Source organism: Ustilago hordei (assembly GCF_900519145.1).
Source record: "Ustilago hordei strain Uho2 genome assembly, contig: UHO2_contig_03, whole genome shotgun sequence".
Taxonomy (NCBI): Eukaryota; Fungi; Basidiomycota; class Ustilaginomycetes; order Ustilaginales; family Ustilaginaceae; genus Ustilago; species Ustilago hordei.
Genome location: NW_024545288.1, coordinates 2,446,456 through 2,471,258, shown reverse-complemented (window position 1 = coordinate 2,471,258; position 24,803 = coordinate 2,446,456). Strand labels below are relative to the sequence as shown.

Here is a 24,803-nt window from a genome sequence, read left to right as displayed (position 1 = left end):
AACCCTAACCCTAACCCTAACCCTAACCCTAACCCTAACCCTAACCCTAACCCTAACCCTAACCCTAACCCTAACCCTAACCCTAACCCTAACCCTAACCCTAACCCTAACCCTAACCCTAACCCTAACCCTAACCCTAACCCTAGATCCCGATCGACAGTGCATGGAAGGCAGCCATTCATGTGGTAAAGTACCTGAACCAAACGAACGAATATCAGTTGCACTTAGGAGGGGAGACAAACGAGCACTCGGATACACTGGTAATGACGTATACCGACGCAAACTGGGCATCCGACCCCACAAATGGACGAAGGAGCACCTCGGGGTCGATAACATATGTGTATGGATGTCCAGTGAGTTGGAATTCTCACGTTCAAAAGTGTGTGGCATTGTCAGCAGTCGAAGCAGAGTTTGTCGCTGCTTCCGAAGCGGTGTGAGAAACATTGTTCTTCTCATATTTGCTCCGGGACTTGGAGATCACGGACGTTCAGCCCGTGCTATACACAGATAGCCAGGGGTGCATACAGGTGAGTAAAGATCCAGCCAAACATTGGAAGTTAAAGCACATCGACACACAGTATCATTTCATCCGCGATCACGTGCAAGAGGGCGATGTGGCAATCAAATATGTCGGAACAGCAAACAACATTGCAGATGTCTTGACAAAACCTTTACAGGGTCTCAACACCTCACGATTGGCTAGGATGATAGGGCTGGAGATCCCGCCGAAGGGGGGAGTTGAAGATGCGTCAGCATCTCAAGCAAGATGCACGTGTCATGGCCGAGACACCGAGGTGCAGGAGGCTTACTTAAGCGAGAAGCACGAATGAGATACACGATCGTTGCCATGGCGACAGCTTAGTGGCACCCAGTATCATAGCAACACAGGAGTATGGATGAAGTAACACGTCCTGTCTCGGATAGGACTATAGCGGTGAATAGAGTATATATATATATATGCATTTGTCATTTAGGTCCACACTATATAAAAATCGTAGCATTATATAGAACATACGGCTGTGGTAAAGGGAGTCTGATCGTGACCCCGATAACGCCGTATACTAATTGTTATCTTCAATTAAAATTGATACCCCCTATTAGGGATTTAAGCACATCCAACCGAATCCTCCTCCACCCTGACTGCGAAATACGGGCAAGTTCTTCCTGGACCCTGAAGTCGTCTTCTGATGCTTGCTTCTCACTTCCATTGCCGTCGTTGTTAACGGGCGTGACTGACAACAACACTTGACGTTATGCCCTCGGTATGATACCGAATCTGCCTTTGCCGCCGTTAGAAGCGGCCGCCGTCTCTGCATCGAACAATGCTACTGTCGAAGTTTCGCTGACAGCGAGCAAAGCTACAACAACACCCGACTCCTCGTACACCGCTGCGGCCATGGGACCACGTCCGGGTTTCCAGGATGCCACTGTGCTGCTAGCCTCTGCATGCTCCGAGCTGCAACCTGGTCAGATGGTGGCTGTTCCTGAATTCACGCTGATGGACTCGATGGCCGCAGTCAAGATTATGGATGCTAGAATGGATTCGGGCATGGAACTGCCTGCTTCGGAGCTGCCAGAGTCGGACCGCCTGGACAACAGCTCGCCAACAACATCGACGGCCGACTTTGATCCTTTTCAGCCTCTCGATGTCGCCGACGTTCTCTGGATCATGGATCGTCTCCTTGCTTGCGAAGCAGCGTGGCACCAAGGATCGGGCCTTTCACAGACGCTCTACACATGCCTCTATTTTCACAACATCAAACTTCTTTCGCACAAGCACCCACGCTTTCAAACGTCATCGCAATCGACGAAGGAAACCGAAACATCTGCAAGTAACACGCAAGTGACAGGCTCTTCGGCCGCAAAGCAGCAACCACCGTTAGAGCTGGTCTACAAGGTATTGAGAGCCTTTCTCCTCGCTACGGTCAAGACCATCGACATTGCCTGGTCCGAGCTCACGTCCAAGCAGCACCTACAGGACGGCGAAGACTACTCTGCTGAAAAGAATGGCTTGAGCCTGCTCGAGACGACAGATACTGGATACATCATTGTCGAAGTCGAGGATGCTTTGGAGTGGCTTCAGTCACAAACGACCGCGCTGGCTAATGAGCAGATCGAGTCGCTCAGGGTTAGGCTCAACTTTCGCAAGCAGATGCTCTACGCCGTCCGTCTCTTGCAGACGCCAGCCGAGGCTGCACCTATCGACGTGGTCATGCACACCAAGTTCGCAAGGCGCCATTGGGCTCTCCTTTGTCCAATCTCTAACGCTGAGGTCGCAAACGAGACACAATCAGAATCGCAAGAACCGACGAGGCACTCGAATAGTGATGCGACAACCGGCCTGGTCTTGCACCTTCCCAATCGCAATGCTGCACCATCCGCAGCGTCATTGTCAGCCTTTGACCCTGCTTACAACCGGCGACTGGCCTGGTGCCAAGCGCTTCGGCCGATCTCGCTTCCAAGTCCTGATGAAACCTGGACGGTCATGGATGGCATTCTTGAAGAGCTTCAAGATGTCATTCGTGTTCTGCAGCATCCCAGCTTTCTCTCATGGAAGACGTTCTTCACGCATCGCGCTATCAAGTATCAAGCTTCGCAGCCTTTGTTTGCGACTCCATACATCCGATCGTTATTCCAGACTGCCGTCTGCGATCGCAATATGATCGCAAGCCGACTGTCATTGGAATGGATGGCCGAGACCTTTTTTCAAGAAGTTGCTCTGATAGATCCTCTTCTCCTACGTCGCGCCTCAAGGATTGGGCGCAACAACGTCGAAGGTATTTCGCACACGCTTTGGAACGCCTCGCCTCCTCTGGGACAACGCGTTCACTACTTCATGCAAAGAGTCGCCGGACAACTCGTTCAGTATCTTTGCACACTTTCGCAGAATCGGGCACGCTGCAAACGTACGATGGCTTCGAGGGTGTACCGCGAATGGGTCAGCATCTCGGAAGAAGCAAGTGCGATCGGACGCGAACTCGAAGCTTGTCTCGCACCGGGCGAACGGTACATGCCCGACTCGCTCTTTGCAGCAGCGCAATACTTGGCGCTCGAAGTCATGTCGCAGATCACCTTTTCCGGCTTCGAGCTCGATCTCTACAGTCGTGGCACCGATCGCGAGTCGATGTGGTGGCTCGCAAGCCGCATCCAAGTGGAGCAAAAGATTGTCTGCGGCGACCTCCGAGATGAGTTGTCCAAGTGGCTCGAACATTGCTCACCGGATTCACGACCTCGCAAGTATGCAGCGACGATCCTGTATTTGTCACGCCAAAACCTCTTGGCACGAGCATTAGAACAGCTTGCGATCAGTACCATCTTCCTGATGCATCTGTCTGAGAGACTTGAGAAGGGAACCGCAGAACGCACAAAGCCTCGCTCGTGGCCGCTAAGCCCAGAGGACGACTCTGCTGGGTTGGAGCTGGCAAAGACTGTCTTTGCCAGCAGGACCAAATGGGCACGGTCGACAGCTGCAAGACGCTATGATGCGGATGGCAGGATGGAGGAGCATGAAGCGGACGACGTGCTTTGGCAAGAGTACGCAGCATTCCGAGGCGAACTGGACGTCACAGACGCCTCAAGTCTATCGAAGATTACAATCGACAGGCTGGACGAAGCCATCATGCACCTGGAAAACCTTGCCAGCACGTTCGCTGCTGCTGAGAAGAAACATGAGCTAGGAGCGCAGGGTATGAGTGACTTGGCTACATCGCTCTTGGCAACTGCGCGTCACAACCGGATCACTTTGGAGACAGTATCTCAGAGCAATGGCGCATGTACGCCTTCGAAGGATGACTCGGAGTCGAGCTTGTCCCAAGAAACACAGCAATCACGACACGAATGGGTGTTCGAGCATCCTTGGCTTCCAAAATGGATTGTCATTCGGTGACGGCGACCGTCCTTGACGATCGGATTACTAAAGTTCCAGCCAGAGGTTGCATCCTTCAACTACTCTTCACACACATATACCACCCCTTGCATCTGTCGAATCTAGTACCACCCACTGCATCTCGCAATACCATAGACATGTACCGGATCACGACTGCCTTGCACGACGAAATTGAAGACCGCATGCTAGATTCCTTTTCATGTCCGAGTTCCGAAGAGTCTCCACATTTTTTGAAATTTCCGAGAAGCTTTTTTATCCTGCTGCAGCATGAAGATTTTCCAAGCTGAGTTGTTTGACAGCAGTTTGTACCTTCCAGCCTTCTCCGTATCACCTCCACCACACAAAGGAACATCCGCACGCTCCCAGTGATCATACCAGCATTGCTGGCTTCTCTTGGCGGTCTCATCGATTGCAGTATGCTGTGTTCAGTAAGTGGTGCTTCCAAGCATCTCGCAAGGGAGTTGCATCGTCCGCTACATCCTTGCACAGCGCCGTTTGGCACCTCTTCGAGTGCTCACAATCATCTCCGATACCACACAGCGTCTCGCACACTACTGCCCTTTCACAACACAACCTATTCTCCTACAAGGTTACGGCACCCACAGCAACCCAATATTGCACGTCCTCCATGCGACAGCTTCCACTCACGTCTGTCACGTTATTCAACGTTTTCGAACCCGGTTTTAACAACGGAAGCTCACAAGCTTGAAGCCGTCGCCGAAGCCGTAAAAGACAAGTCGACCGCCTCTTTGAATGCAGAGGGTGTTCAAGAAAAGTTTCAAAGGTTAGGCTTGAATGCCAACATCAGCCGACAGATTACCTTGACGAATCCCAACATCCGACAACCTACACCTGCGCAATCAGCGTTAATACCAGCCATTCTCTCGCCCAGCGATGTGGTTTTGCGCGCACACACTGGCACTGGCAAGTCTTTCGGCATCTTGCTAGCGCTTCTCAGCAAACCACGCATCGTATTTAGCGATCCAACCTCTCGAGATTCCGAGAACTCGTCAGCTACCCAGAACAAGCGTGGCAAACCTCACACTGGAATCGCATCTATTATCCTCGTCCCCAGTAACGAACTCGCTTTTCAGTACTTCCGCTGGGCGAGGTCACTCTTCCCAGCCTCAACTTTGCCTTCGCTTGATCCGGTGATCCAATGTCTGGTCCGTGGCGGCCTTCCTGGCTCAGAGGTACTCACTCCTGAGCAAGAGCTCAAGCGATTAAAGCAGACTCCTCCGCATATTCTCATCGGCACCCCTGGCCGCATGAAGGACATCCTCGATACACCGGCTGGCTCTTCTCTTCTCGGTCTTGACACTCTGCGTACTTTGGTGCTAGATGAAGCGGATGCAGTGCTGCAACTACCCGGTCGATTCCCATCCTACAAGCAAAGGTGGATGCACGAGGTGCACAAAGCCCCCGGCCTCCTCATCTTGAACGAGGTCATGAAACGCCGGGCAACCTTCTCAGGTGGCGAGAAGCATCTGACAGCAGGACTTGAGAATCGACCGGGCAAGCGACGGGATGAGAAGCGGCCGCCCGAGCATATTCGCCGCAACACGTACAAGGCCGCCGAGCGAGCTACTGCCGCCAGCATTGATGCCAACACTGGGCTTGTGCTTCCCAAAGCACGAGCTCCCGGGGTTCAGCCTTTGCAGCTGGTGGCCACAAGTGCAACGGCCAACTCGGTGATGCGACACTTCTTTGGCGCCCGTACAGGCTGGCTGCGGACTGGAGTCAAGGACAGCGGGCTTACTTTTGCACCGCAAGTGGGACGCTGGATCGACCTGACAGGGCTAAGTGGGAAGAGCATGGTTGATCAAGGCATCCGAGGACTCTTCGGAGCCAACGAACGATCACAGACCGATTCGCTAATTCAAACATCATTGGATCAGACGCCTTCCACCATGCCAGCAACTATCGAGCACACGTGCGTGGTGGCGGATGAGGCACCACTGTCCAAACAACTCGCTGCAGTGCCACTACGCAACTTTGAACCCAAGCTGGCTAGGAAAAAGGGCGACAGCAGCATGCTTCGACCTACTGATTTTTCGGAAACTGCCATGGTCGGGGACGACTTCGTGGTCGTCAAATCCGAAACGGAACCGCAAGAGCACGAGGTTGACCAGACGTTGATCGAAGCGCTCGCTTTCTGCTTCGCCTCGGAAGGTGTCAATCGTGGCTTGGCGTTGATTCCAGCTCGATGGAGCCTGCTAAAGACACGAGCAGCGCTCGAGGCATTGGGCGTCACTGTCCGGCTTGCTTCCGACGACACTTCGGCAAGTGCAGAAGCAGATGCTAGCGACGCTTCTGCAGCCGAACCGGAACTGTTTTTGCTTCAGACCACATCTGCGCGTGGACTCGACATTCCTGCCCTCTCTCACGTCTTTCTCGTCGGGTATGCTTCGGTGCTTGACGCAGTGCAGTATGTGCACTCGGCAGGACGTGTGGCACGTGTTGGAGGGGATCCAGATGCAGACACGAAAGGCAAAGTGGTAACGCTGCTTCGAGGCCTTCCACACGATACACCACTCCCAGCAGCCCTGCAGAAAGATGCAAAGAAGCAAGGCACCCGTCAAGCTAAGAAGGCGATCTCAACGTCAGAGGCCAAGATGGCAAACGTTTTTAGGCGACTAGGTGTGGTTCCGAAGAAGTTTGATCTCAGTTTGCTCACCTCGAATGCTGCTGCCCCTGCAGCGAGCGAGTCGGACCAAAGCGAAATTGCCGATGATGCAGATCAAAGCCGCGCAGATACAGAGCAAGTCTTCGACGAAGACAAGCCCGCCCCTAAAGCTGTATGATCAACGTTGTTCCTGCATTCACGTTTACATAAGACAATTTTCAGTACTCTCAATCTCACTTGTATTCTAGACACGCCACACACGCAACTCTTCTACATCTCCGCAGGAACACGGACCTCGACACACGTTGCTACTGAGTAGAAATTGTTTTGCGACTGATAGAAGAACGAGTGACGATCGCGGATCTATTGCTGCTGAAGAAATGCTGAACGCGGCTAGGTGAGGAAGGACTCGCCGCACCCGCAAGCCTCCTTGACGTTGGGATTGTTAAAGACAAATTTTGCGCTAAGACGATCTTCCTGCCAGTCCATCTCACTGCCAATGATACTGAAAAGCGCCTTGCTGTCGATGAGCACTTCGACGCCGTCCTGCTTGACTCGTTCATCGAAACGACCTGCTTCCTCAGGCTTGACGTACTCGAGATGATACGACATGCCAGCGCAGCCCTTGTTGCGCACTCCGACGCGAATCAGTTTGGGACCGGACTCGGACTCCATCAATGCACGGAGACGCAATACAGCCGTAGGCGTGAGCTTGAGTGCAGCCGTGCGTGAACGGAACTTAGTGCCTCGGTCGGCCGCAGCCTTCTTTGGTGTGGCAGTCGATGAAGAGGTTGAGCTGGACGTCGGTGCTGATGCTAATGCTGATGCTTGGGGCATGGTAGCGGCTACTTTGGGGTCCTTGGCGAGCTCGGCTGCTTTGGAAGGCGTCAACTTAGAGGAAGGAGCTGGATCAGAAGCAGACGGAACAGGAGTTGCGGGTGATGGTGTTGGTGCTGCCTCTTGCGAAACAGCTACTCGTGGATCCTTTTGTGACTTTGGTGAGGCAGGCGAGGACGGCGAGAGTGTTGCACAAGCAGGATCTACACTGACCGTCTCTGTCTTTTCCGTACGCCGAGGTTGAGAGGTCGAGGTAGAAGGCGAAGATGCGAAAAGTGGCGTATTGGAAGACGACGAGGTGGAAGAATCGGTAGCGATCTGCAATTGAGCCTTGGATGAAGATGCTGGCGAAGAAGAGCTGACGGACGTAGACAGCCACCTTGAGCTGGTTGCTACGCGAGGAGAGGAGATTGCGCGGCGAAATGAGGAGGAAGCATGAAGCGACGCGCTGGAGGTGGTGAATGCTAAGCGACGAGCGGAAGGCGCTTTCGTCGAGAGAGATGCGCTACATCTTGCAGCTGCCGGGTAGAGGAAGGGGAGCATGGCTGCTCTTGATGCTGTGGCTAGTGAAGCCGAAGTGGCGGATTGTATCGACATGTTCGTCATTTGTTGCCGCGGCGATGCGGACTACAATGACAGCAACCAAAGTCTCGCAGCAAGGATGATATCAATGATGGTGGCGGGCGAAAGGGAAGAAAGGTGCCGCCGCGCGGAACAGTCAAGATAGTTAACTTGCAACCTGGCTGGTCTTGAGTTGCGCCTGTGTGTCCGAAATAACGCAGATCTTCGGTGGCTGCCGGGAGTTGAGCAAGAGCACTGCTGAGCTGACAGTCGACACTTGCCTATGTTTTCTGTGCCTCTAAATCCGAGCTGAAAATCCGTCAAAATCCTCGCTTTCCCCAAGCAGCAGCAGCAACAGAAAGGCGAAAAGACTTGTGGAGCTGAATCATTCAAATGACATTTGCACGCTCTGCGATTGGCTACGTTTGTTCGCAACATCGGACCCTCATCCAAGATCTTCCGTCCCTTGACGACCGCCAGCTAGGAGAAGAAACGTTATGCTGTTCCACGAAGCCATCTGATGGCTCGAGAGACACTTGACGGAAGCCATGCCTCAAAATGCAACTTGGGAGCGCTTAGAAAAGGCAGAGAAAGGGCTGGATGGACCCGATTTGGCAAGCAAATCGGCAGATCTACAGATCTGCGTAGTGGCGATTTTATTCGGGTATTTCATAGATGTTAGGCCATATAGATCCACAATTTTCTGCGGAAAACGAAGGTGATCGAAGCGCGCTTTCAAGGTGGCGCGTTCCCAGTGGAGCAACAGAGTTGAATTGTGCACCGCACTGAGCCTATTCACAGTGTTGAACGCTTACCTCACATTCCATCTTGTCGTAACTTTACCACCTTCTGTCACCGGCACCAATCCATCATTCGACATTGCAACCTCCTCAAACTTAGACCCCTGTACCCGTACCGATACATTGTCGTTAGTCGTAGCACCACCTCCTAGCCCACAGAGGCGGCCCATCTAGCTTCACCCTCGCTGCGATTCAACCGACCACCTCGCCAGAGCCGCATCATCTGTCACCATGTCCACAGCCGTCACAACACACGCCGCAGAGTCGGCCACTGGCCACTCGTCTTCCACCAACCTGGCGAACATTGGTGGCGCAGCAGCTTCTGCCAACGCCCTTGGCATTCAGTCCTTCTACCAGTCCAAAATCCGATCTTACGAGATTCTCATCAACCAAAAGACGCAGAATCTCCGCCGTCTCGAAGCGCAACGAAACGCTCTCAACGCACGTGTTCGTCTCTTGCGAGAAGAGCTCCAGCTGCTTCAGGAGCCTGGTTCGTATGTCGGTGAAGTCGTCAAGGTGATGGGCAAGAAGAAGGTTCTTGTCAAGGTTCAGCCCGAAGGCAAATACGTTGTCGACATTGCGTCCGACATCGATGTCTCGACACTCACACCGACTCTCCGTGTCGCCCTTCGATCCGACTCCTACACCCTCCACAAAGTGCTTCCTAACAAGATCGACCCCCTCGTCTCGCTCATGATGGTCGAAAAGGTGCCCGACTCCACCTATGAGATGGTCGGTGGTCTCGATCGTCAGATCAAGGAGATCAAGGAGGTCATCGAGCTTCCCGTCAAGCACCCAGAACTCTTCGAATCGCTCGGTATCGCACAGCCAAAGGGTGTCCTTCTCTACGGTCCTCCAGGTACCGGTAAGACTTTGCTTGCACGAGCCGTCGCCCACCACACCGACTGCCGCTTCATTCGTGTCTCAGGTTCCGAGCTTGTTCAAAAGTACATTGGTGAAGGTTCACGTATGGTTCGAGAGCTTTTCGTCATGGCTCGAGAACATGCTCCTTCCATCATCTTCATGGACGAGATCGACAGTATCGGTTCCTCTCGAGGCGAGAGCGGTTCCGGTGGTGGTGACTCGGAGGTGCAGCGGACCATGCTCGAGCTTCTCAACCAGCTCGACGGTTTCGAAGGCACAAAGAACATCAAGGTCATCATGGCCACGAATCGTATCGACATTCTCGACTCCGCCTTGCTTCGTCCCGGTCGTATCGACCGTAAGATCGAATTCCCACCTCCGGGCCCTGAGGCCCGTGTCTCGATCCTGCGCATTCACAGCCGAAAGATGTCGTTGCAACGAGGCATTAACCTCCGTGCGCTCGCAGAGAAGATGGGTCAATGTTCCGGAGCCGAGGTTCGAGGTATCTGCACTGAAGCCGGCATGTACGCATTGCGAGAACGTCGACAGCACGTTTCGCACGAAGACTTCGAACTCGCCATTGCAAAGGTTCTTCGTGCACAGGCTTCCTCCGAGACTTCCGTCAACAAGCTCTTCACCTAATCCTCAATCCTGTTCTTTGTCCTCCTTTCTCGCTCCACTTGCACACTTGTAATAATATCAGCTCACGGCAATGTCATTTGATCATGCATCAGTCTCGCTAGCTCGTCACTTGGCACGTGAATGTCAATCTGAGACTTGCATCTTTGATTCATTTATATGCGTTTCACTGAGCTACCGCCATCTCGTCAGAGAAGAGTTTCTCCCACCACGCAATCTCTTCTTGGACAACGCGGCGTCCGTTGTCATCCACGACGTTATTCACAAATGCCTTGGCACCCTGCAGATACAGCCATTCGACCAGCTGGATCGAGGCTGATGCTGGCGTGGCGCCCACTTGAATCGGCTTCTGTCGCAGCTGAACGATGTGTTGCACTAGATTGCGTAGCTCGGTCCGCATCTCGCTGACCGCCTTCGCATCAGCGTCGACCGCGGCGCCGTTGACGTTGACACGGTATAGCAGAGCACGAAGCAAGTGCAATGTGGCCTCGGACTCGAGCGAAAGGCTCTCCCAACCCCCGGGTGGTGGCACCACGCCTGACCTCGAAACTTGCGTAGGAGCTGAACGCAGAAGCCAGCCGAGACCAATCTCAGTAATGGCTTTGCGTGCGTATAGTCTCGCGTTCTCGATCAGCTTGGTGCGCGTGCCTATGGCGCCTGCGATGCCTGCAGACTCGAAAGAAGGATGAGAGCGTAGGATAGACAGGGTCGATAATGCCAGCAAGATGCGGCATCTAGCACGAGACGTGGGTGTTGATGTGTTGGCCTGCCCCAACACTGCTGCTGGGCCTCCTCCGGCTGCCGAGGTGTCGAGAGCAGCGAGTGCTTGAGAAAAGAGCTTGGTACTCAATGTTGCCAGTGCCCAGATAGCGGCGACTCCGGCCTCGGCAGGTTCCAAGCGAAGGGACAGCCGACACAGGTTCATCCCAGCTTCGCCAACATCGCACAGTGTCGCCACTCTGGCGTCGCGCCCGGCTGCATTTGTGGCAGGGGACGGAGTTGGAGAGATGAGTCGCGATCCCCATTCGTTGACGGCTTCCCACGCTGCTTCTAATTCACTGCTGATTTGTGTCTTGTTGACTCCCACATTCGCGGCTTTGACCAGACAGGCCACCCGCGATGTCAAAGAAGATCGTTGGATCTCTTCCCACCTTGCTGCCATCTCGGACGAGGCCTGTGTCGAATTGGTACTCGTCGCAAGAAGGCTTGCTGCCGGTGCTTCTGATTCTGCAAACACAACCTGCGCCCTACTGATGATCTGTTCTATCGCAGCACTGTATGTCTGCACTTCTTCAATCGCAGTGGCAGCTTCGATGAGGGAGGTGAAGCATGCAAGCATGGAAAGGAGCGTCTCCATCAACGAGGATGGCGTGACCAGCGAAGAGGTGTAACCGTAAACGTCTCCTGCCTCGCTCCCATACGCTGGCTCCTCATCGCCTACCTCTATACCTTCCGGCAGCTTGGAAGCTTGGGCATCCGGTTCTGTTGTCGCCTCGTCGGCGGTCTTCTGGTCCTGCAAGATGGCATTCTGACCATCTGCGACGTGCTGAAGGAGCTCCAGTGCTTGTTGCCAGAGAGCGGTCGGTGTATCTGCCTGAGCGGAGTTCTGCGTCGACGGAGGCTGTAGTCCCTGCGGCCAGCCGAGCTCTTCCACAGATTCAGCGAGTGTCTGAAGCGACAAGGCGAGTTGTGTCAAGGTATCCAGGGTGAATGGATTTGGCAGGAGGCCATCTGACGAGCTTGCGGCAGGCAGTGATGGAGCGAGTGTGACTGCTTGTTGCGATGTGTGAATTGCTTCAACCAGAAGCTGGATGTTCTCTGGCGGCAAGGCGAACTGGGTCGCAAGCAAGAAGTGAATCCTTGAGGCATTGTACAGGGCATCGGCTCGCTGCTGCACGTTTGCGCCGGTGAGATGGGCTGCCCGTGTGTATAGTGTGCCTGCCTGATCGTAGAAGCGCTGCGCCTTGGGACCGAATTGGAACCGCTCGCCCTTCTCTTCTAACTCTACGCCGTCTTGCATCGCCTCATCGTAGTCATCGTAGCTGTTCGGGTCCACGGGTCCGAAAGGGTTGGCGTTGCGTCCTCGGCTTGACGAGGCGGAGGCACTTGTACTCGAAGAAGAAGAAAGGCCCGTGAGCTTAGGCATACATTTAGGCGCCATCTTAACGTGTCTCCGTGGCTGAATCGGCTCGGTTGAAGTTGGTGCGATCGAGGTGATCAGCAGGAAGAAGTTCTGGTTTGGTTTGCTACGGCCAAACAGATGTGGAGGATTGGCAAAAAGAAAATTTCTATCACGATAAAAAGGACCAAAAGAAAAGGCCGTAAAAATGAAGCTGTCGGATCTGTCAAGTAAAGTGGGCCATCCATTCCGACGAATGACGTCGGAATAGTTGTCTCCGCAATCAAAGACCAGTACCCCAGCATCTCTGACAGACATGAAGCCAATTATGCTTCGAAGCATCACACCTCGTGGCATCGAGTAACTAAGGCTGTGAAGGAACACCGTCTGTGTCGGAAAATTCGATGGGACGTCATGATTTGACAACTGTACAGCCCCTTTCCTATGCATGCTTCGTGAGGTGCAAAGGTTGCGACCGATGTGCCAAGGAACTGACCCAGCAAGGCTCTCTTCCTTCTCAAGCCCGACTGAAACAGAAGCGGCCATCAACATCAAGCCATACAAGCAATCTCCAGGTAGATGGACACACAGTTTAAACCTCCTTACACATACTTCGTTGCTCCACTGTGGACCGAAAAAGACAAATTACACGTCGAGCGAGCTTCGAAGGACAAGGCTAGGCATCCAAGGATCCCCAGGACACAACGTCATCCCAATTGATTCCATCACTGTCCCAAAGATGGAACGAGGTTGTCGATGAGAATGTGTGATCTGTTGACGGCTGGGCTTCGGTAGGGACCGCTATCTGATCCTGGTGATCTTGAGCATGGTGCAGCTGCTGACTTGGCAGCCCATGCAGTTGCTGCAAAGGAGGCAGGTAGCGATCGGAGTTCAGGCTTGCTGGCTGGGCAGTTTGCCGTGCTGGTCGTAAGCGAGCTTGTCTTTGCGACGTGTTCGCTTTCGTGATCTGTATTGATGCCTGCGTCTCGGCCGATTCCGAAGAATGTCGTACCAAACGCGACTCCATACCTTGTCTTTTGAGCCGTGTATTGACTATGTCGGCTATGGGTTATTTGTTCATGCACCGAGCTGTCTGTTTACTATTTTCCCATGTGTCTGGCAGTGCCTTGTTTTTTTAGCCCGAGAGTTCTATCTTCGGAACTGTTACACATTGATGTTGTCGTCGGAACTGTGTGGTGCAGCCTTGCGATTGTCTATTGTTGTCGTCTACATGGCCGCAAACCATCAGCAAAAGCTTGTCTGGCAACCAAACTGACTGTCGAACTTGGTTTGCTGGTGTTGGCATCTCCCGATGTCTTCAGAGTCACATGATCGCTTGAATGCGGGCGCAAAGAGCGATTGCTCCTCTAGTGTGGGAGAGGTGCAGAACCTGGTGCTACTGCTTCAGTATGTCGCAGACAGCTTTTATACCAGCCGCTGCTAAAGCTGCAGTCTTGTGTCCAGCTTCGTCTCCAGCCTCTGCTTGAACAGGCGTAGCCTCGACGGCTGAGCGCAGGCTTAAGCTGTTCGTCTTCAGCTCGAGTGGGCGGGCGAGCAGACATTCACATGCACGATTCTTCAGTTGTCGAACTCCTCCATCAACAAAGGCAGCCATTCCCGTGTCCTTTCACCCATGTCTGTAAGTAGCCTAAAGTGTATATGGCGGGAGCAACGAGCAGTATCATTTTCTTGATCCTTTTTGGTGCCTCTATTTTTAACGAGCCCGAGGAAGATTCCTACTCACACCGGCGAATTTTCGATGGCTTTGCCGCAAACGATCGATCGGCCACTTCAAGCAGCTCCTTGCCCCAATTCTGTGGGCTGATGCCGAGCACCCCTTCTCTCTATCAGAAGTGGTCTTCACAGCTGTCCATCCTCGTTATGAAGTAAATTGCATCTCGATATCACAAGAACCGTAGAGAAGCTTTGGGGAGGCACTCTATATGGAGTCGAGATCACCGGTGCTCCTCAGCTACCTCGGCTATGCATCACCTTCTCCACAGCACAACCTCTTCCTCCGCTGCCGCTTTGCCAACAACCTGCTGCTGCCGAGGAGCCCCACAAATCGCCATCCTTTGTGTTTGATGCTCCACGCGGTCCGTGTCGTAACCAAAAGCATTCAAGATTACCGAACGCTATGGTGTATCCGTCGCCGCACCTGCTCCTATTCTCGCCAATCTCCTTCTTCTGTTCAGTCACTTCGGCCTCTGCCTTGTCATCCTCGCCTTTTAGGCAGTCTCGCCACAAGCGTGATTAGAACCGTCATTTTCGTTCGCGACTGAGCTCAAGGCTGCACTGCGCACTGACGGACACATTCCACAGGACCATCGGGGTTCAACTTCGATGTGGGGGACAGCCTCCTGTCAAAAGGCAGAGATTCGCGGATCGGTGAAACTTGTTTGCCGCGCATACGATCTTGCTCGAGACACACATTGAGGCAGCCAAGTTTGCCGGAAGGTTCTAACGAGATCTGCAGACTTTAAACCTGAAATATTGCTTTGGGCCTTTCAACCGTCTTACTAGTGCGGGAGGAACATGCGAATACTAGGCTATCGGTCAAGGGTCGGTGCTTCGCTAAGATCTGCATCCCCTCTCCTCTTCATGGACGGCAATCTCAATCGCCGTTCACTCTTTGTTTAAGACCTGACTGATCGTCAAGACGGGATGCGGTCCCTTGTACGTGGTGTCGAGGGCTTCAAGAGATTTCCGAACTCCCGCTCATGAGACTTTGCATCTGCATGGAACCCTTTTTGCCAAGTGTCTCGATGGGAAGCTACACATCATGCTTGGCGCGCCTGCTGTAGTACCCTCGCTGAAAGGCTGCAACTTACGTCCTGCTGAGGAGATGCCGTCGAGGTCGCAAACTATGGCCGAGCAGCTGCGCTCCACGATTCCATCGGAGCCTCTGTGCCAAGACCTCTGATCCAAATTGAGCTGCCGCCGTCACCGCGAAACACGTCCGGCGGGGGGAACAGCAACTCAGACTAAGCGCTCCACCGGGCCCCCGCACTACTCGGCGTACCCTGCAAACACCTCCCTGTTACAGCCTGTTTCAGACTTCCGTACAACATCAACCACCTTAGATCCCTATAAGTAGCCGGCACACCGGAAAGGATTCTAATTTTTAATCCAAACATCAGGTCTCCTTTTTTTCCTCTCCCGCTGGAGCTCTTTAGACTCTTCCTCTCTCCGATCTCTGACTGCAAAAGGCTCTAGCTTGTCCAGTCCGATTCACTTTCAGGTACTTGCGACTCTCCCAAACTTCCATCCTCCTTATCGAGCTATCAAAATGAAGTCGTTGAGCCTGTCATGGGTCGCCTTGGCGTTGGCCATGGGTGCTTGCTCCATCTCTTCTACCGTTGCTGCACCTGCCGCTTCTGCGGCTGCGGCACCCGCCGTTACCTACATTGTTGCTGGCAAGCCTTCAAGACAATCTCACTTCGCTCTGGCTGCTTTCATCGAAACTAACATCAACTCTGGCACTGATGGAGGTCTCTACGCTGAGATCATTCGCAACCGGGCTTTCCAGGACAACGTCAACAACAAGGCCAACGCCAAGAACACTCTCGGGAAGGGCACTCTCCTCCACTGGACTGGTACTAGCCAGTCGACCAAGCTCTCACTTTCTCTTGAAAATCCGTTCTCGCCTGCCCTCCCTCAGTCTGCCATTATCGGTGGAGACAGGAACAAGTCGTGTGGTCTTGCCAATGGCGGCTACGAAGGTATCGCTGTCACCACACAGCCACACAAGCTCAGCTTTTACGCTCGCTCACCTGCTGGTCAGCCAGCCACTGTGCAAGTTGAGGTTGGTCTCTATTCGAGCGACTACTCGACCACCTTTGACAAGCAGACCTTGCCACTCAAGCTCACTGGCGAGTGGCAAAAGTTCGAGACCACCTTGACACCGAAGCAGGCATCCAGCAACAACAACAATATCTTTGCTATTCAGACACAGGGTGCATGCCAGGACGGCTTCCAGGTGAACCTGGTCTCTCTCATGCCTCCTACCTACGAGGGCACCGTAGCCAGGCAAGACCTTGCTCAGGCGCTTGCCGACATCAAGCCAGTCTATGTCCGTCTGCCAGGAGGCAACGATCTTGAAGGAAACACCATTCCATCTTGGTTCAACTGGACCAACGCTGTGGGCGACATCAAGAACCGCCCTGGCCGTGTCCCCACTTGGACTCCGGGCTGGAACACCGAAGGCCTCGGACTGATGGAGCTCATGGACCTCACCGAGAAGTGGGGTGCTCGGGCCGTTCTTGGCATCTACGCCGGCTACTCGCTCGACGGTAAAGCCGTGCCCAAGAACCAGCTTGGACCTTACATTCATTCTGCGCTTGAGCAGCTTCACTTCCTTCTTGATAAGTCCGGCCGATGGGCTGACCTCCGCAGATCATACGGCCGCGCTGAGCCTTACGACTTTGAGCACATTGAGATCGGGAATGAGGACTGGCTAGGTGCCGCCATCAACACTTACGGTGCCTACCGATGGGCTGCTTTCCGTGATGCCATCGCCAAGGAGTTCCCTCAACTGACCCTCATTGCCTCGACACTGAAGAATGGCGTCGAGGGCGCGAAGGCGGTCGACGACCACATGTACTCTACGCCCGATCAGATGTTTGACTTCACCGAGGATATGGACGCCACTTCGCGTAGCGTACCTATCTGGGAGCTCGAGTTTGCCGTCATCAACTCGGGTCTCACCAACGACCAGGACATTTACTCGGGTCCAGGTCGATTGCAGCACCCCACATTGATTGGCGCATTGGCAGAGGCCGCTTTCCTAGCTGCTGCGGAGCGGAACGGTGATGTGTACTACAGCGCTGCCTACGCACCCATCTTCCAGAACGAGGGAAAGAATCTGACGCAGTGGACTCCAGATCTTCTCAGCTTCAACCCGGGTCAGATGGTCAAATCGACTTCGTACTACGTTCAGTACGCATGGGGTAACTATCCGATTAAGCAGATTCACGACGCCAAGTTGTCCACGCCTACGAAGTCATCGCACATCTACCACTCGTTCGGTTCCAACAGCGAGGGTCAGCTTGTTGCCAAGCTGATCAACGCCAACGCTAAGCCGAGAACCGTCAAGGTCCAGGTTGGAGATGGCAGCAAGTTGTCAGCTGGTGGAGCCAAGAGCTGGCAGATCAAGGGGAGCGACGCCCAGGCGGCCAACACCCTTGGCAACCCTTCCCTCGTGGTCCCGCAGGCCAACGCAAACGGTCTTCCTGAAGGAGCACGGCTTGAACAGGACGGCTCAATGACAGTAACCCTCCCTGCATACTCTGCCACCGTCCTCACTGTGCCTGTTGCCTAGATGTGGACGTCTTTTCTCTTTCGTTTACCCATCCTCGGTCGCCTTCCTGAGTAGACCTTGTGCTCTTTCGCAATTCCAGTCACTTTTACTGTATGGACCTTGACACTTTGGTGGCACCAATCAGCTTTGAGTGTGTCGTTAGATTCACCTTGCTCCTGCGCCCTTTTACCTTCTGAGCCAGAGGCGACGATGCTGTGACCTCGAAATCAGGCTGCAGTACCAAAACCGAGAACAGGATTGCCTTGCATGTCTGCTGGTAGACTGCTCCAGTTGAAATATAGCAAGGTATAACACCACTTTGAAGCCACGATCAGGCTTCCTTACCACAGGTGTGTAGCTACTTGAATACTTGATATTACTACGAAGGAGTGTGAATCACCACATGAGCATATATATACCTTAGCACTATCTCTGAGAGCGTTGGACTGAGATGAGTCGAGTGCCTCCTGCAGTGCTCCTGAGTCGTTGCCATGTCAACCTTCATGTATTTCACATGCATGACGCTTATTCACGAGTTTTGCTCTATCGGTGTCTCGGGTAAAACTTTGGAACCACGTTCGGAATGCCGACGTTATCTTCAACTGCTCCTTATCAGATGGGCGAGACACGATCAATGCTTCGACAAAGAGGTTGGCCGTGTCTTTGATGCCTGTCACGACTGGAGCAGCGCCAAACAGATTCGAAGAGTGTTGTAGGCGAGATGCATGTCGTGCATTAGCGTGCACAGCAGTGCAAGCCGCTTGCAAACTTGAAACGAATTGTGCCGGAGTGTCACGATACACTAGGCTGACGAAGGCATTCTGAAAGGTCACGGGAAGGATCGGAGCCAAGTTTGGACCGGACAATCGCCATTAGGGCGGTCGTGATTCTTTCTCTGCCAGCCAAAATAAAATAAAAAAAAGCGGCCCTTATCTGATTGGATCAACATCTGATAAAGGAAAACGCTCCATTTTAAAACGGATGTTCGTCGAATTGCCAGATTGTATTGACGATTATCGAAAATTTGTGTTGTGGCACTAGTGGACACATATGGTTTTCACCTTCCGTCGCCATCCAGGCTTGCAGTGTCAATAACACTTTTCACCGCCGCTTCGATTGTTGTGGGCGGAGCCGCTGAGCCTCGAACCGACGGTCCTCCTTCTTCCTGTTGTTGCACTGTAGCGAAGAAATCTTCCCAGAGAGCGCTCGACTGTCTCCCTTCAGTACGGACCAATCGGCTTCCAGTCTGTCAAAGTTCCTCCGCTCGCTTCTTTGGTCCTTGCATTCACGGGCTCGATCCTGTGCACCTCTCTTCTCCGATCTGATAACTTGCTCCACCGGTGCAGCTACTCGGTCCTCTTGCCTCGTGTAGCAATGCCATGCTCGCTAAATCTATCCATCAACTTGCAACGCGAAATCGGCGATAATCTTGTGCCGCTTGTTGCAAGAATCAACAACGGAAGAAGACCGCCATGCCTGTCGGAACATTGCTTTCCGGCGACAGAGCTGATTCGTCCCAAATGAAAAATTTTCTTTCAAAGCCAGTTTAACCTACTCGAATCAATGTTGTAGTTGCAAAGCAGGAACCGACAGGTGCTTGCTTCGTTCAGGCACAGCGTACGCACACAGACGCTTCTTGTAGCACAGAGGGGCTGACGTGACTTTACAGACATATAAGCACGCCTGAAGTCTCTTATCAAGTTGGCCAGAACATTCTCCGTTTCCACAAGGCTCCCCCTATACCGTCGTCTTCCAGTAATAGTAATCTCACCTCGGCTGCGGACCATCTGCTCAGGATGATTGCAAAGCCTTGGGAACTCGATGCCAAGGCGTTGAAGAGGATTGCTCAACTTCCTGTCGAGAAGCAACCGTATGCCCTCATCACGTATCGACACTACAATTTCAACACCTACAAGCTGCCGTTCATCTTCGCGTACGTAGAGGTCAGACAATCATCCCATCATCTCCCTACACCGAATACCATACTGATGACCTCAACCTTGCTTCTTCGTGCGAACACTATGCAGCTTCTTGATCTACGGTCTATTCTTGTTGCTCATCATTGGTGCTAGCATCAACAATCTGTTGGCCTGGGGCTGGCCAGCGCTGCATGCCAGATCGAAGCGAAAGCTTCGACTGTTCCGTGCATATGTGACCGAGCATCCCCTTGTTCATCGCAAACATGCTTCCGTTGTCTCCTTCTCGCCTCTCAAATGGCTCACACTCCAGCTACCTCTGCGTGGCGAGGCTATCATCGTCTTTCTTTACTCCTTCCTCAACTTTCTTCCCCTTGTCACCTTCTACAACCTCTACGTGAGTCCCAACAACACGTTCTACCCAGGGCCAACTGGCAAGCGCGACCAGATTTGTCGTCACCTTGCGGATCGCGCTGCCATTCTTGGAGTCTCTCAGCTTCCTCTGCTCATCTTGATGGCAAGCAAGCGAACTCCACTCGCGATCATGGCTGGTCTGGGCATGAACAGCTTGATGCTCTATCACCGATGGATTGCACGATGGTTCTGGCTTCATATCCTCATCCACACCGCCGGATTCACTGCCATTTACATTCGTATAGGTGGTGTAGCGGAGCTACTGGAGCATAATTACGTGATATGGGGCATCGTGGGTCTCAGTATGATGTCCGGACTTGTCTTCTTTTCCCTAAGAACCTTACGACAGCGCCACTACGAGGTAAGTTGATCCACTCTTCGTCCGGCCTGCTTCCAGTTTGAATTCTAACTGACTATGCACACCCTGACCTGGCCCTCAGATCTTCGTCATGCTCCACATCACGATGGCATTCTTTGCCATGCTCGGCACTTACCTCCACATTGCATTGATCAGGTCGCCCAAGGTGAGTAGACTTTCAGGTATTGCGAGCTTCATCGCCACGCGTCCTCATTTCACCAGAATCTGACCAACTGGCTTCCTCCGCTTTTGGTTTTACACGGCACTAGTTCCAAATTTTTGTGGTGTTGACCGAGATCTCTGCAGCCATCTGGGCCTTCGATCGCTTTGCCCGCTTGGTGAGCCGGTTCTATCTTTCCTTCTCTTCGCCTCGCTTGAGCCCTTCCTCTGATAAGCAAGGGTCTAACCTCGTCAAGTGCGCGACAGGCAAGATCCGCGCCTTCGGCTGCAACAGCGAATACACGCGCCTTCGCATCTCGGTTCCTGCTTCGAAGCTGCGTTTGTCCAATCAGCGCAGAATGATGAGCGGAATCGCTGGTGGTGACGACATCCGCATCACCATTCCTCGCCTGCAGTGGGTCGGCGAACATCCTTTCACCGTATTTGCGGTTGGAACCCAGTCTGAAGATCCTACGCAAGGCTTCATTGACTTGCTCATCAAGACCGAGGCCGGACTGACGCGCAAGCTTGCCCAGCTTGTCAACAAGCCGACAGGGAGTGGTAGCCAAGAAAAGGATGTCGAGCTTGCTGGTGACAGCAACAGGAAGAGTGAAGTTGCAGTCTTGATCGAAGGTCCTTTTGGTATCATCCCAGACATCCACGAAGCGACAGATCTAGTTTTGGTATCAGGGGGTATTGCAATCACTTTCGGCTGGGCGTTGTTCAACGCTGCTGTGCACGCAAGCAGGAGATCAAAGCTGAACTCCTGCAAGCTTATTTGGATTATTCGTGACCATGGTAGGTAAAGAAGTGTGTACCGTCACAACAGAACTTAAAAACAAACAGCGAACTGACCTCAACACTTACTCTGAACCATCTCCGCTCACCTTCTTTGTCTGACCACAGAAACTCTTACGATTGTGGAAGAAGCATTCACCGAGCTTGTGAAGATGATGGAAGAAAAGCAATTCTGGAAGCGATGCCGTTTCTCGATCGATATCTATGTCACTTCGCAGAAGTACACTAGTCATGGCGGCTCGACAACTGCTTCTGACTCAGTGCCGACGTTGCCTTCATCGCGATCGTCATCCTCAAACTCGATCAAGGAGAAGCCCGCCACCGAACTGCCTCAACCTGGGGAGTCTTCGACCCCTGTATCCGATGCCGTAGCCGAACTGCCTATGATCCCACATCAAAACCAGATTCAAGACGGCGGCGAGGAGCAAGGAGACCTTTTCTCCAAAGGCGCAGAGGGCAACATCATCAAGGTGACACGCTTCGGTGGTCGTCCTCAGGCTCTCGATACTGCCCTTTTCGGCCACTTCGATCAGCAGTATCTGCAAGAGAGCAAGGGCCTGACTGTAGGCCTGTGCGGACCGCCCAGTTTATGCGATGATGTTCGGGCAGAAACGGTCAACTTGCTGAAGAAAGGTGTCAACGTTGAGCTGCTTGAGGACTGCTTCACCTGGTAAAAGGACCGGGACCAGCTTTCAAGGCAAACGGATTGGCGCCAAGCCTGATCTCTTTCAACAAAGAGGTGCGAACCTACAAAAAATGTCGTCTGGGGGATATGAAGAGTAATGGAGACGTCAAGGCCTTGTTTGGGATACGTACACCAGTATGGTCGCCTTTGAAAAGGAACCTGAGTTCCTCGGTCGAGTCGGATGGAATCACCAGCATTCCTCAAACGGACGTCAAGACGCCGTGGCTGTCCCGGATAGCGCTCATGTAATTAGAGCGGAAGCATTGGGATCTCAACTTTATGTTTGTGCATGCATGTCAAACAAATGCCAGAGAGTGCTGTCAGTAGAGCTACGTTCCGACTCAGCTTTCAAAACAATTGGACAACGACCACGTCAACGCATGTGTTTGTGGATTACAGTATTGAACAGCTTATCACATTCGCTGCTGTGCTGTGAACAGTATCAAGCCAACGCTGCTGCTTGAATCAGGCTGGCGGCTGCAAGGCTCCTCGCATTTCCGGCGAGGTATAGTGAAGCGCACTTGCCTACAAGCTCACCTGCTTTTCTCTTTGCCTACGTGGGCCGGTGGGATGATCGACAGGGTCGAAGCCCCCACTACGATACATCGTTCAGTTTCAAATGAGTTCAGAATTTCGGCAGAGTTCGAGCCGAGTCGTGCGAATGGAACGTGCGCTCGTTTCAATGGTGGGCGAAGGCACGTGACCTGAGTCGTGTCACTTCATATTGCTCATCTCATCTCCTGTCTCTCTCGTTGCTTCTTCTCCATCATCTTCTCTCCTCTTGCGCAAGCCTCCTGGCTGCGCTTCGTCAAGTTGACCCTCCCTTACCTTCTCACGCTTGTTCATGCTTCTCACGTTTCGTTCTCTTTTGTACTTCGTTCTCACGCGCATTCCGCCTCGCTCTCACGCGGCGCTCGACCGGCCGTGCCTCTTACGGCCACGGCTGGGAGCCCGCAAGCGACTCACCTGAGTTAGGCGATTTAACATTCTGACACAGACTTCAGGCGCGTGAGATAACTCACCGTTGATCAAAGTGACAGCCTCCCATACCTTCGAACATGACTCTGACAGGAATGAACTTTGTTCACGAGCACCGGTGTATCGGAGTACACAGCACGTGAAGTGAAGTCGGCCCAAGATGAGCTCGAGGTCAAAGCATGTTTAAAAATACAGGCGTGGGCTAAGATACCCCATGTGCCACAGTCAATGGAAGTTTCACCGCCACCGACAGCAAGAGGACCGCCGTTGTACGCATAGATGACATGTGAAACGGTACACTGTCCCTTTCGAGCCCTTTTCAGTCGAGAGGGCAGTGCGCCTGAATGCTCCAGGAACGCGGTTAATGAGAGACGCTTGGAAAGTTGACCTGGTGTATGCTCGCATATAGTTTGACTTGGCTACTATCTTGCTCGAAGTTGGACCTCTTGTAGATGCGCGACGTGGGCCTCGACGCAGGTACCCTAACCCCTTACCTAGAGGGGGTTCGACCGGCATCCGCCTGGAACAGGATCTCAGCTTAGAAACGAATCCAAGCGACAAGCACATGGGCACATGGAAGTGCATACAGACATGGCTCTTGCCGCCTGGTGCTCAACGTTGCTCTGAATGTGGATCCCGTTGGTCGGTGCTTATCCGAACTTGAGATCCGAGCTCTTTCGCCTTCTGACCTGCTCGACCAAACCAACACCTCTGGGCCCCCTTTATTTCGCTTTTCAGCTGTCACTGATGACGCGACACTCGCATATCCGATTCAAAACTGTACTGCTCGCTTCCAAGATCGCTTGTACGAACAAACATGTGTGTCGTCGCGATCCGTCTCATCATATCGCTTCTCCTACTTTGGAGGTTTAACTTTTTTTTTTTTTTTTTTTTTTAACAAATAAAGTGAAAGCATGTGAGCCCTAGTTCGATCTCACACTTTCGCCACCTTCGCTCATTCAGATAGGTACTATCTTGCCCGGATCGACTGTCGCGATAGGCATCGGCATACTGGCTATAAGACATCCGACATAGTTTCCCTGTCATGTTTCAGCCTTAACATCCTTGTATCATACACGTATACACAGAACGCTGGAGGACATATGTATGCATTCGAAACATCTTGTACTTAGATTATGATTATCATCGCAATCGACACTTGTGATCAACGCTATTTACTGCACGCTCTGCAACAATTAATAACATATTTTTTATTGTTCAACCTGCCAAAGTGCGCGTAGCGCTCGTCTCGGAGAAATTGCCGCCGTTGCCACACACCTCTCCAGCAAGATGATATCGAAACTCGGTACTCTTCCCGCTGTTCTTCGTTCTGTGATGTACTGGAGCAGCGCAGACCCCTCTCAGTAGAGGACCTCATCGTCCAGACAGTGCTCTTTGACAGCAGCGGTTCCTGTGAGATACCAGCATGTATGCCGGTTTTGCGGTAACATTCTTTCCGTGAAAATATGGAAGCACAGCGTGCGGTGCTATCAGCGTGCATACGGCGTCTATATTGACGACAGACCGTGCCTTTCGCCACCGCACCTCAATGGAGCCGACAATGACCAAGATAGCTCTGAATGGCATGCAACTCTGTTTGGAAGGAAGACATTTTGTCACACGTTGTCGCTGGCAACCGCCTTGGCGAGCATGTTCTTCGAGGTCGGGATCATTTCGTGCTCGGTCCCCAGAATACATACCTCCAGCTGACGGTGCTTATCCTAACATAAAGCCTATTGAGCTTGACTTCTGTTCCGGATACTCCGATTCCGTTTCAAGCACGCAGAGATCCCTTCGTCTTCCTAGACCTGCAGTTATCCGAGGCCTCCTTCTATCCTTAAGTATCGTGCAGAGTAAGCCACTG

The 24,803-nt window shown here is 52.8% G+C and overlaps 8 protein-coding genes across 8 annotated transcripts; 5 read left to right on the top strand and 3 right to left on the bottom strand.

Moving 5' to 3' along the window:
• Positions 1-1,264: 1,264 nt before the first annotated feature.
• On the top strand, positions 1,265-3,886 carry UHO2_02333 (uncharacterized protein; the record flags this gene model as incomplete). The annotated part of the gene is made up of 1 exon (XM_041559770.1): positions 1,265-3,886. One exon carries the CDS (start codon positions 1,265-1,267, stop codon positions 3,884-3,886), a length of 2,622 nt encoding a protein of 873 aa, XP_041415704.1.
• A 416-nt stretch (positions 3,887-4,302) lies between these two features.
• UHO2_02332 (uncharacterized protein) lies at positions 4,303-6,690 on the top strand (the record flags this gene model as incomplete). The annotated part of the gene is made up of 1 exon (XM_041559769.1): positions 4,303-6,690. The coding sequence occupies one exon, from the start codon at positions 4,303-4,305 to the stop codon at positions 6,688-6,690; it is 2,388 nt and encodes a 795-aa protein (XP_041415703.1).
• A 215-nt stretch (positions 6,691-6,905) lies between these two features.
• UHO2_02331 (uncharacterized protein) lies at positions 6,906-7,946 on the bottom strand (the record flags this gene model as incomplete). The annotated part of the gene is made up of 1 exon (XM_041559768.1): positions 6,906-7,946. The coding sequence occupies one exon, from the start codon at positions 7,944-7,946 to the stop codon at positions 6,906-6,908; it is 1,041 nt and encodes a 346-aa protein (XP_041415702.1).
• A 995-nt stretch (positions 7,947-8,941) lies between these two features.
• Positions 8,942-10,216, top strand: UHO2_02330 (putative RPT6 - 26S proteasome regulatory subunit; the record flags this gene model as incomplete). Its single annotated transcript, XM_041559767.1, has 1 exon — positions 8,942-10,216. The coding sequence occupies one exon, from the start codon at positions 8,942-8,944 to the stop codon at positions 10,214-10,216; it is 1,275 nt and encodes a 424-aa protein (XP_041415701.1).
• A 163-nt stretch (positions 10,217-10,379) lies between these two features.
• Positions 10,380-12,374, bottom strand: UHO2_02329 (uncharacterized protein; the record flags this gene model as incomplete). Its single annotated transcript, XM_041559766.1, has 1 exon — positions 10,380-12,374. The coding sequence occupies one exon, from the start codon at positions 12,372-12,374 to the stop codon at positions 10,380-10,382; it is 1,995 nt and encodes a 664-aa protein (XP_041415700.1).
• Positions 12,375-13,057: 683 nt separating this feature from the next.
• Positions 13,058-13,504, bottom strand: UHO2_02328 (uncharacterized protein; the record flags this gene model as incomplete). Its single annotated transcript, XM_041559765.1, has 2 exons — positions 13,058-13,394; positions 13,434-13,504. 2 exons carry the CDS (start codon positions 13,502-13,504, stop codon positions 13,058-13,060), a joined length of 408 nt encoding a protein of 135 aa, XP_041415699.1.
• A 2,117-nt stretch (positions 13,505-15,621) lies between these two features.
• UHO2_02327 (uncharacterized protein) lies at positions 15,622-17,652 on the top strand (the record flags this gene model as incomplete). The annotated part of the gene is made up of 1 exon (XM_041559764.1): positions 15,622-17,652. The coding sequence occupies one exon, from the start codon at positions 15,622-15,624 to the stop codon at positions 17,650-17,652; it is 2,031 nt and encodes a 676-aa protein (XP_041415698.1).
• A 1,775-nt stretch (positions 17,653-19,427) lies between these two features.
• UHO2_02326 (uncharacterized protein) lies at positions 19,428-21,950 on the top strand (the record flags this gene model as incomplete). The annotated part of the gene is made up of 5 exons (XM_041559763.1): positions 19,428-19,564; positions 19,659-20,322; positions 20,402-20,485; positions 20,589-21,276; positions 21,385-21,950. 5 exons carry the CDS (start codon positions 19,428-19,430, stop codon positions 21,948-21,950), a joined length of 2,139 nt encoding a protein of 712 aa, XP_041415697.1.
• Between the last annotated feature and the right edge of the window lie 2,853 nt (positions 21,951-24,803).